The sequence below is a fragment of the Mastomys coucha genome, unplaced genomic scaffold, assembly GCF_008632895.1.
Source record: "Mastomys coucha isolate ucsf_1 unplaced genomic scaffold, UCSF_Mcou_1 pScaffold20, whole genome shotgun sequence".
In the NCBI taxonomy this organism is placed as follows: domain Eukaryota; kingdom Metazoa; phylum Chordata; class Mammalia; order Rodentia; family Muridae; genus Mastomys; species Mastomys coucha.
Window position 1 is genome coordinate 79,265,308 of NW_022196903.1, and position 11,305 is coordinate 79,276,612.

Here is an 11,305-nt window from a genome sequence, read left to right on the forward strand (position 1 = left end):
GGGATTGAACCTGGATCCTTTGCAGCCAGTGCTCTTAACCACTAGGCTCAGTCATTTCTTCAGACCAGTTTTTCATAAAGACTTTGACTATTAGGCTATCATAAACATTGTCTACTCATTAATCAGCTTGATAAACATATATTGATTATAAGAATGCCATTGAAAAACTAAATTACAGGTTCTGGAGCTGATTAGAAGCTGGCTTTAATAAGAACAGTCATGGAGTTGCATGGTGCTTCTGAAGTGGTGGATTTTTTTTTTTTTTTATTGATGATGGTTTGTTTGAGGCAAACAAACAAATATAAAATATAGATATCGATAGCCTTGGCTAGCTTGGTGCTTGCTCTGGAGACCAGGTTGGCCTGGAACTCACTGAGATCCTCATGTCTCTGCCAGAGCTCCTGGAGAACTGGGATTGCAGGTGCTTGCCACCACTCAGCACTGCGTCCTTTTCAGTGATTTTTGTTTTTAAAATTGTAGCAATCTTTGGAAGATATTTTAAAAAGTAGAAAGAAGAAAATAAATATTACCCAAAATTCTCCCCTCCATCCTACAAACCCTCTCTTGTTATAGAGCAGAATTTGTGGTGATTGGTGTAGTATACTCCCCACCCCTAACAGTGGTTATACTGTGTGTCCAGCTCTGACTCCTGCTTTCTCTCACTGTCATGTTGTGAATGAGTCCCCATACCAGCTAACATTGCTTGAGACACGTTCTGCTTTCTTATCATTCCATTATTGTGCAACCAATCTATTCTGTGTTGGGAATTTAGACTCCTTTCAGAGTCAGTTTTCATGCATGTTTGTGCTCCTCTCAGCTTGCAGTTAGGAACACCCAACCCTATATAAGACGAAGCTTAACTTTTCGCATAAGACATTCGACTCATGGCAGGCTCGCCTCACCTGCTTCTTGCCTGGCCTCTATACCACAGCTCTGCACACACATTTCCCCAGCGTGGATGCCCTGTCTCTCTTCTGTTTCTCTGTTCCTGACAGTTTTTTGTTTCCAATGCATTCCTATGCTCCTCTCTGAAGCTTGCTCTGCCCTTTCCTCAAAATAAATTTCTCTTCTCTCTGAACTCTGTGGTATTTTACAGGTGCATCTATTCTGGTGCTTTATTTCCTGTATTTTAAATACAGTCATAACTGAAACTGTTAAAGGCAAAACACATCAAGGTAACAGCAGTATGTCCTAAGATGTGAACATAGAATTTCATGAAGTTCAAATTTCTTATAGCAAAGAAACAGCAGAGCAAAGAGATGGCCCTCCAAATGGAAGACAGTCTTTGGCAGCTATGCATCTATCTAGTTAATTTCTTGTTGCTGTGATAAAATATCCTAATTCAAGCCTACAGCTCCAGCCTCAGAGAAGGACACAGTGACAGGAGCAGGAAGCTGCCTGACCTGTCACATTTACCCACACTCAAGTAGAGTGTAACAGGAAGTAGGTCCAAGCTCAAGACCCATCCCTAGTGAGCCACTTGTTCCAGTGATGGTCCATAATCTTCCCAAACAGTGCCACAACTGTGTTCCCACATGTGAGACAAAGGGGTGTTTCACACCACCACTCACAGAGGATTATGTAGAGTCTATAGACACCCTAAAGAGATTAAATCAACTAGAGTAATCATCCAGCCGATTAGTAGGCTAATAAGCCAAGTAGACAGTTCTCAAAAGAAGAAACACAAATAGCCAATTATATTTGAAAATGTGTTCACGATCTTTAGCTATCAGGGACATGCAAGTCAAAGCTTTTTGAGATTTCCTCTCACTCCAGTCGGAATGGCTAGCATCAAGGAACAAATGACAACAAGTGCTAGAGAGGACATGCACTGTGGGAGGGAATGCAACTGCCACTGTAGACTCAGCATGATGTCCCTCAAAAACAAACACCTCCCCTCCCCAAAAGAAAATGAAACCATGACCCAGCTGTGGCACTTCTGGGTGTCCACCTGAAGGCCTTATTCAGTGCTGCAGCAATATTCACAGCAGCCAAGAAATGGGGTCAGCTTCAGTATTCATCAGCAGATAAGTGGATAAAGGAAATGTGGTGCATATATACAATGGAATTGTATTCAGCTGTGAAAAGTGATATTATATTTCCAGGAAAATGGGTAAATCTGGAAGTCACTGTAATAAGCAGTGTTTAAGCCATGTTTTCTCCATTTGCAGAACATAATTTAGGAAGATAGCCTTGAGGGAAAGGAGGGTAAAAGAGGCAAAGGAGTAGTATTGTGAAGCCAGGAAGAGTGTGTGTCATGAAAAAATCCAGTAATGGGCTGGATGTGGTGTTACATACCCATATAGTCCTAGCATTTGGTTACCTAAGGCTAGACTGAGTCCAGACTAGTCTGGGGTACCCCAGTTGATGTTGATATACATATGCATAGAGGTGTGTGTCTCTATTAATGTATTGTATGTACTCAGTAATACCTCTTTATTATATTGATACTATATAGTTTTGCACATGGCATAGAAAACAGAATTTTACCTACTCTCTGTCTATTTTATTCTCTTTCTGGAAATAAGCACTATTGTCAATGTTTTGTGTTTTTATTCATCTCTCTTTCTGTGGGTTCCCCAGGCTGGGCTCTCCATATCCATGGACATGGATGCTCAACAGGGGATGCCTTAGGCAGCATAGAGCCATCCTGTATCTTCATGCCTGATAACTTTACTGCTTTCTGTCTTTCCACTTGTGGCATTTCTAAGGATTTATGAGCAGCTCCCAGAAGTGAAGAAGAAGAGAGAAGAGGAGAAGAGAAAATCAGAATATAAATCCTACCGGCTGCGAGCTCAGCACTATAAAATGGTTAGTTGAGTTGGCACTGTCCATGGTGGGGTGGTCAGGCTTATCAGCAGAGGGAAATAGAAATAACCTGGCTCGCTTTGGAGAAGCAGCGTGACTGCATGCTGGGGTTTCAGCAGTAGGCAGCTGTGATTAGCTTTCAAGTGAGAGGTAGCTTGGAGCCGCCCTCCGTGTGTCTGCAACTACACCTGACTGCACCTAGGCAGCTTCTCCCTCATAACTGAACTGTACAAAGTATCAGGCTTGTCATTTCCAAATGGTGATTAAGCTCCTGTGGTAATCCTCTAGAACTATGTAAACACACTGGACTGAGTGAGTCAGTCATCAGGGAGTGAGGCTAGAGAGTGGAGTCTGCCAAGAGCCTCCTAGGGCGAGGGCGATTTCCTTGGAAGCCACTCTGGCTGCTGGCTTGAAGGGTCCTGTCCCTCACAATTCTTGTTTTCCTCCCAGACTACTCATTACATTCTAGAGGACCCTGAAAGTCAGAAGCTGAACACCAGACCATGAAGCTGAGAACCGTGTCTGGAGCACCCAGGAGCCTAGGCACTGGGGGAGACCCCAGAACCACATGGCTGCCTGCTGTGTTACCATTGCTCAGGCCCTGGCCGTGCTGGGGTGCAATCAGAACTCTAGATCCTCTGCTTCTGTGGAGGAGGAATAGATGTGGCTTGTAGACCGTCTTTCCAAAACACTTTTCCTAATTGCCACTGTCAGTAGGTGAGCAACACAAGATTTAGGGGAAGTAGTCTGAGTCTCTTCCACAGTGTGCTGAGGTGAGGTTGATCAGCTACCCGTGTCTGCATCTGACTTCTTTCCTGTGTTTTCTTCCACAGAAAGTGACCAATCATCTCCTGGGGAGAAAAGTGCCTTGGGACTGACATAAGACTACTTTCTTCAGAGCCTAGGAATATTTTTTTATGAGCCCAAAGAGGCTAATTTATACTTTAATGAGTGTGATTTAATAAAGCGTTGTCTTTGTCTATGTGCAACTTAGTCCCTGTGGGGTCTGGGTCTGGGGCAGTGGCAGAGCCACTGGTAGTTTGGAAGCAGTCTCCCTTTCCCCACTGAGGCCTTGCCCACAGGCCATGCCATGCAATGGAACTCTTGAGTTCTAGAAGAGGGAGGCCCTGCTTGTTACGTGCTTTTATACTTACAGAAAGTAAACCATTGCTGATGGACTCGTAGTGAAGTAAGCAGCAAACGAGCATTTCTCTGCTATCTGGAGAGGAGCAGGGAGCTGGGCAGTGGCCCTGCTGTATGGAGGGGCGTGAGGTCTGCTCCTGCTCATTGGGCTTGTTTACAATGTCTAATCCATGGCCACAGATATCACCAAAGTCTCCCTAGATGTCCCTGGCACCCCTGTCTTTAGCAAGTCTCCTTCCACTTGATCATTTGTTTGTGGAATTGAAGCCTCAGGCCGTTTGTCATCCCACATGAAATGTTTCTCAATATAGAACAACATCTGGAAAAGCAGTGTTGGTAGATGATTCCCACACAGCTCTTAATCCAGTGCTTGTACACAATACAGAAAGGTTTCCTCCCCTGGACTTGGAATCATAGCTGAAACCCAATGTTGAGGAAGGAAGGTGCTGTAAATTCAGCAGACAGCTACCATGGTAGAGGGACCCGGACCAATGGCCACCTCAGAAGATTTCCTCAGATGGCATGAAAGCTGGCCCCATCCCTTGTGCCCTATAGTAGTAAAGATGTGCAGCCCGAACTCGTGCTTGTACTAGGAAGATACCAAGGAGATGCAGAGGAACGATGTCTTTCTCAGTCACCTCTAAAATGAGAATGGTGGTAACTCTGAAACCTTTTTCAGCTCCAAAATGCTATGACTTCATGCTTTGTGGGTTACCATTCAGAATAGAAGTAGAAAGCCATGGTTGTCTCAAACCCCAGTTTGCAAGGCAACTTAGGCAAGATCAAAATAATACGATTTCTTGGGCCCAGCACTGGATTGTTCAGATACTCTGAACAATCTCAGAGGGCATGGAAATAGAACTAGGGAACAGTTCTCAGAGCTGGGGCCTCTCTTCTGCTCCCAGATCACAAGATAGCTTCCCTACTGTGCAGAGATCCATCTGTGCAGTGTACTTGGCAAAAGCAAGAGTCCCTATCCCAGGCTTCATTCCTAGGGCAGTCAGACTGCCCTGCTCCCCGTCTACCAGCTACACTTGCCCTGACAGCATGCTGTCAGGCTCCCCAGGACCCATACCTCTCGCTTCGCCGCAAGCCCAGGCTAGGGCTGCTTACCTGCTGCTGCTGCTTCTTCTGACTTACTGTGGATTTGCTTTAGAGCTGCTTGCCTGCTGTCTACACCTTACAGAGCCCAGCCCTGCAGTGGCTGCTAGGGCCTCCAGTTTGTAATGAGGGTATGGGCAAAGAGGACAGAATCTTAATGTGAGCCCAAGGAAAATAGGAGGGAGGTCAAAGGTTGGGGGGGGGGGTTCATTGAGTAGCTCAGGCTGGCTTCCAAGTCAACAACCATGCCCCTAGCCTCCCAAATGCTGAGATTTCAGACATATCAAATCATGCCTGACTTCACAAAGCACTTGAGAGAGCTGGCCCTGCACCTCTGCTGGGCAGCACATTAGAGTTGGCTCTGTTGGGAAAGGTACTGTTGAGCCAGCCCCTGGTGTATGAGAATGGAAGAGCTCACCCTCTACTGGCTGAGACATTGGGTGAGCTGGACGGTACCGGAGAGCTTTCCCTGGTGGTGTTGGAAGGAAAGCTGGCAGGCTGACCAACTCGGCTGGCTCCCAGGCCTAGACTGAGGTCTTTGAGTTGGCCCACCAACATCTACCTCATCTATGAACTGCAGATTGAAAGCTATAGGACCTCGATGATACATGGCAACAACAGGGTATCTGAGAGGAGTCCCCGTGAGGATCCAGGATTGGTGGTGTAGCAGAAACCAGAGGCCCCATACAGAGGCCTTCAGTGACTCATTGCAATGAACATTTGTAAGTAAGGATGTATGGACAAAGGGCATGTGACACATTGTGACATACCACAGCTTCCATAGCAAGATTTTCAAAAAGCTCTATCTTATTTTCTTTTGTAGGGAGGTTGCAAGGCAGAAGGCATATATAAAGGAAAAGAGAGATAGTGGAACTGGGATACATGATGTGAAATTCATAAAGAATCAAAAAGTTTACAAAAATATCTTAGCAGGTAAAGACATGTACTGCCAAGTCTGACAGCATTTTGAGCCCCTGACCCACAACTGTGGAAGGATTGAACTGATTCCCACAAATTGTTCTCTGATTTCCAAACAGGCACGCATTTATACTCATATTCTCTCTCACACACAGGGAAAATAAGTATATAAATAAAATAAATAAGTAAAGCCAGGTGGTGTTAGTGCACTCCTTTAATCCCAGCAGAGCCAAGTAGATCACTGTGAGTTCAAGGTCAGTTTGGTCTACAGAGTATGTTCCAGAACAGCCAGGCTATACAGATAAACCCTGTTTTGAAACCCACCCCCAAAATGTAAAAAAAAAGAAAAAAGAAAAAAACAAAGAAAAAAATTGTGTACTATGTACATTTACTATAATTTTTTTTTTAAGTGAGAAGAGAAGAAAGCAGGCAGGAACAGGAAGTTTGAAGGAAGTCAGGCTGACAGACTTCAATTGTGCATACCCATGTCCTCAAGTGTGCATATGTGTGTGCCCAGGTAAATGAATGCATCTAAAAAGCAAAAACCAAATTGAAAAAAATAGGCTATACTTTGACCAATAACCTATTACACAACAGGAAATGTTTTTACTTAGAGAGGTTTCCTCTGGCTCGCAGCTTGAGGGTACAGTCCATGATGGAGGGAAAGCATGAGGCAGGAGCATGATGCGGCTGGTTATATTCCATCTGTAGCTAGGAGTCTGTGACGAGTCCTCAGAAACATTAATGTCTTTACATGTTTACCATTTTCAGAATAAAATCTTGTTCTTTAAATTGAAACAATTATTTATTAGCTGAAGGAACTCGAGGTCTGGAAGCCATAGTCCAGGGTTTCTCACTGCTGGATCCAAGACACTAACTTCTAAAATTACCTTGGCCCGTACCCTTATTCCTACCTGCACTTTGGAAAACCATCTGTCTCCTACCTGCCATGTGCACAAACTAATCCTTGTATAAATCATAAGTCTACATTTTGCCATTCAGTGGAATCCCCCAAATTCATGGGTTTGCTTGAATTTCTGCCCACTCCAATTCTGTTAGAAGTAACCCTCCCATTCATAACTGAAGATTTTGGGGTTCCTAGGGTAAGTGCTAAGCATCGTGTGTTTTCCCATTGTAGAGCAGGGTATCAAACTGGACAAGAAGACCCTCAAGGCCTCTGGCACCAGGGAGCTGAGGGTTAGAATGGTTTGTTCCACTTTCCTTAGGCTATGTGACTGCAAGTGACATAGCAGCAGTTCCCCATACAACTTCAAGCAGGGGCTGGGCTGCTGAGCCAGTAAAGTGATCTGAGTTTGACCCCCAAACCCTCAGATTTTCAGAACCCACATAAAAATGCTGGGTGGAGGAGCTTGTGTTTAGTAATCCTAGCAATGGAGAACCAAGATGAATGGGTCCTGGGGATAGCTGGCCAGCCAGTTCCTGCCAGTGAGAAACACTGTGCCAAAAATATTTGAGGTTGAGTTCTGGCATATTTGCACAAGCACACACACAAACACACACATATACATACATGCACACACGCACACGTTCACATTTGCACATGCACAAGAAAGAACACACGTGTTCATATGCATGCATGTATGTGCTTCCCTCAACAGCATTGCTCTCTTTAACTACCTGTGAATTTGAGAGTTTTAGACATATCTATAGGCTCCTTTCACTTTCCAGTTACTGGGAGAAAACATTTACAGATTTTAAAGTCAACCATTTTTTTAAAATTATTATTAAGATAGGGTTCCATTATGTAGCTTTCGCTGGCCTAGAATTTGCTATGTAGATGAAGCTGGTTTTAGAACTCACAGATAGCCTCCTGCCTCACCTCTGCCTTCTGAGTGCTGGGGTTAAAAACATGCAGATGCTTGGAATTAACTATTTTAAAATACACACACAAAAAAGCTGGTGGCATTTGATAGCATTTGCATTGCTATGAAAGTATTAGGGTCACAACCCTAAGACATCAAGGCTTACAGGAGCACATGGTCAGATGCTTGGAGTTAAATATTTTAAAATACACAAGTTGGTGGCATTTGATAACATTTGCACTGCTGTTAAGATATTTGCCATGACCCTAAGATATCAAGGCTTACAGAAACACATTCAGGCCAGAGGCACTTAGGGAAATCAGGAATCCCAGGGCAATGTGGACAGAACGAAGCTGTCTCAGGGGTGATGTGTGGGAACCTTACTAAGCCTATAGCTTTTCTTGGCTTCAGGGACACTCCATGTCTAGCCTGCATGCATGCTGCTCCACAAGATTGAGACCAATCAGCTGCCAAAGTGTGTAAACAATTTCTAAAACACCCTGTGCCCCACCCCCAGCCACTCTTCTAACCTTGTGCAGAAGCAGTTGAACGTGTTGCTTGCTTCCTGGCTGGTCATAGGGCCATAGCCTGACCCTTAGTTCTAGGACTGCAGTCCCTCTATGTCAGAGGTAGGTGAGTTTCCACCCAAGTCTTGGTTCTGCCTGTGACACCTTCAGGGTTTGGGAAAGACCTTCACTTCCTTATGCCTTTGCTTTTGTGACTCTATAAAAACCTGGAGCCCTGCCTGAGCCAGAATGCTAGAGGGAGGTAATATGCTTCAGCCAACTCAAGGTGTCCTGCCAAGCTCAGGAGATGATCCAAAGATTCACAAGCTGAGTAAAATTTTATTATTTTGTGTCACTTTTTAGACTTGACTGTAGTGTTAGCTAAAGGATATCCAGAAAGCATGGAGAACACAGAGTAACCATTGCCCCAACCCCACCCACAAACACATTTACCCAGATGTGCTTGAGAGTGAGGGTGCGCCTGAAGCAGCTGGATTTGCTTGTTACTATTACAGAAGCAATCAGATCCTGACTGATGACCACAAGAGAGAGGTCACAGGTCCCCTTCCAGAAGAGAAGTGAGGCAATACTTGAAGTGTATCATTGGAGATTTCCTTAGTCTGGAGATATAGGAGTAGAAGGTCTCACCAGTCTTCTGGAAGCCCATGCCCTGATAGAGAGCGAGGGCTGCATACTGCAGCATGCTGGTGGTAAGGACAACCTCACTGAAGCCCTGCATCTGTGCAAACCGGAGGACAGTCCTGACCATAGCTTTCCCTATGCCCTCTCTTCGGTGCTCCGAGGATACAGAGAGGTGAAGCAGCTGCAGTTGCTTCTTCTGCAGGAGGGGATCCTTCACTGGCAGAGCAGCCACCATGCCCACCAGCTGACCCCTAGACTCAGCTACCCAGAAGCATGAGTAACAAGAACTCAGGTAGGTTCTGGTGATGTCAGCCATGTCTGTGTGCAAACACATTGTCATATGCTTTTCCCAAGTGTATTTTGCAAGGAGCCACAGGGAAACAAAGAGAGTAAGGATGGATAGAAGAACCAGAAGCCAGGAGTCTGAGGCTAAGAATAGAGTAAGAGGGACCCCGAGTAAGATCAGGAGGGTTCGGGGCAACAGCAGCATGTGGCGGAAGGTGGCAGGGATGTGCTCCTCCATGCCTCTGCAGAACAAATCCACCACATGCCTGTGGTCGCTGTCCTGGTATTTTCGGATATGATAAGGAGACATTGGAGACTTCTGAGTCTTAGATTTCAAAGGCCAAAGACACGGCTACTTCTTGACTATGTTTCCCTGTAACCCTGAAGAAAAGAAAAGAAACCATGTAAGTCCTCCAACCAAGTTCCCAGCTTGCCGTTAACCTGCTCAGTGTGTGTGTGTGTGTGTGTGTGTGTGTACATGCACATGTGATCTAAGAGGAAAGTATCACAGAGAGAAAGTATAAGGTCAGACACACTAGTTGGAATGTTATTTTCTCTGCCTGTCTGGAAGTGTGACATTGGGCATATCACTTAATCTCTCTGGACCTGTATCTTCACCTGCAGAACACGATAAAGAAACACTTGACTTCTAGTCTCCCCTAGAAGCACTGGTGGCCCCCTTCTATTCTACCCTCCTGGCCCTATTACTGGCTTTCTAAATTTCTTGGAGCATGAGATAGTACTCTGTAGCCACCAGTCTTCATGTCCAGCCCCTGGATCTCTTTCTCTAGAATGTATAACATTGCAAATCCAGGATTTCCAAGAACAAGTTTCAACAAAGCCATTTCCCATCAACTCTGAACATTTAGACTTTTGAGAAAATGTGAACAAGAAGGTCCTGTTACACCAGACAAATGCAGACACATTCCCCAACCTCAGCCGTGCCCCCAAACATACTTACCTAGTTGCTCAGAGCTGAGGGTGTAGATGAGCCTCGGTGCTGTGCTTGTGACTGATAGTGAAGCTAATCATCCACCTGCCATTTATTGAGATATCAGACTTGGTAGAAACATCATTGGCTGGAAGCTGGATGTTTGGTAATTATAAACCACAGAGCCAAGTAGCTGGGCTGTGAAGAGGGACATTCGGGTCTAGTCAACTTTGTGACCTCCACAGGATGAACCTGGAAGGGAATCAGGATCTGAGATGGTTCAAGGGTCATTACACTCATGGCAGAAGGCCTGCACCTCACCTTGATCCCTCCTAGGTGCAGTGGCTCTCTCCCAGCACTCTTGCCCCTCTCTGATGCCCTCTGCTTCCTGCTCCCCTGTTATGTTGAGCTCTGGGATTCTGACCCTCCCCCCGCCCCCGAGCTCCCTCCCCACAAGGAGACACCTACTGTCTCAAGAGCAAGAGTCTTCATTGGTGGGCTTCTCCCTGCCCAGGCTATACTTGCCTCCTTTTTCTAATGGATCCTGGTGGTCTTCACTGACTTCTCCATCCCTTCCTCAGCCATGTGTTGATGAACCTACCATGCTGCATGAGTCTTCTCAGGCCCTATACTTAGAGAGACACCCTTCTATGTAAAAATGTCCCTATGGAAGAGACCCACTTATGCCCTCAGTTCATGGCTTTCTGCCTAGGGTAAAGCCAGTATTTGTCTGTAGCATTTAGCTGTGTGTGTGTTGCAGGGGGTGGACTAAACTAAGAGTACCCCCCCTCCTATTCACAGAGATGGAATGGCATGCAGAGGCTGATTCTCCAAATAAAAGTTCAGTTCAGTGGGGAAACTCAGAGCATTGTAATAAAGTATGTGTTGCCGAACACAGGGCCCACTTTCCAGTGTTTGGTGCAGTCAAAGGAGAAGGCTTATGTAACATTCTTATATAACCTCTCTTGGCAACAAAGATGGAACTTGAGAGGGATCACGGATCAGCAGCTAGAGCAGTGCCACTGCCACAGAGAACTAGGCAGAGGAGGTACAAGATTGCCGTGACCTTTTGTCAAGATGTGGTTCTAGTTCAGTCTTCAGTATTACTAGCTTTGAGGCACACACCCTCCAGATCTCTCCCATGTGAC

At 45.4% G+C, this 11,305-nt stretch overlaps 2 protein-coding genes across 7 annotated transcripts in view; one reads left to right on the plus strand and one right to left on the minus strand.

Moving 5' to 3' along the window:
* Alms1 (ALMS1 centrosome and basal body associated protein) overlaps positions 1–3,794 on the plus strand; it is a 106,436-nt gene extending 102,642 nt beyond the window's left edge. For 4 of the 6 annotated variants that reach the window (XM_031382389.1, XM_031382388.1, XM_031382391.1 and 1 more), the window contains 2 exons: positions 2,712–2,811; positions 3,642–3,782. In XM_031382389.1, coding sequence (XP_031238249.1) covers positions 2,712–2,811; positions 3,642–3,686 — 145 coding nt within the window. In that variant the 3' untranslated portion in view covers positions 3,687–3,782. Of the gene's footprint in view, positions 1–2,711; positions 2,812–3,641 lie in introns of all 6 variants that reach the window. The other 2 variants (XM_031382387.1, XM_031382390.1) reach the window with 1 other exon arrangement.
* Positions 3,795–8,852: 5,058 nt separating this feature from the next.
* Positions 8,853–9,548, minus strand: Nat8 (N-acetyltransferase 8 (putative)). The gene has a single exon (XM_031380901.1). It carries the CDS (start codon positions 9,534–9,536, stop codon positions 8,853–8,855), a length of 684 nt encoding a protein of 227 aa, XP_031236761.1. The 5' UTR covers positions 9,537–9,548.
* Between the last annotated feature and the right edge of the window lie 1,757 nt (positions 9,549–11,305).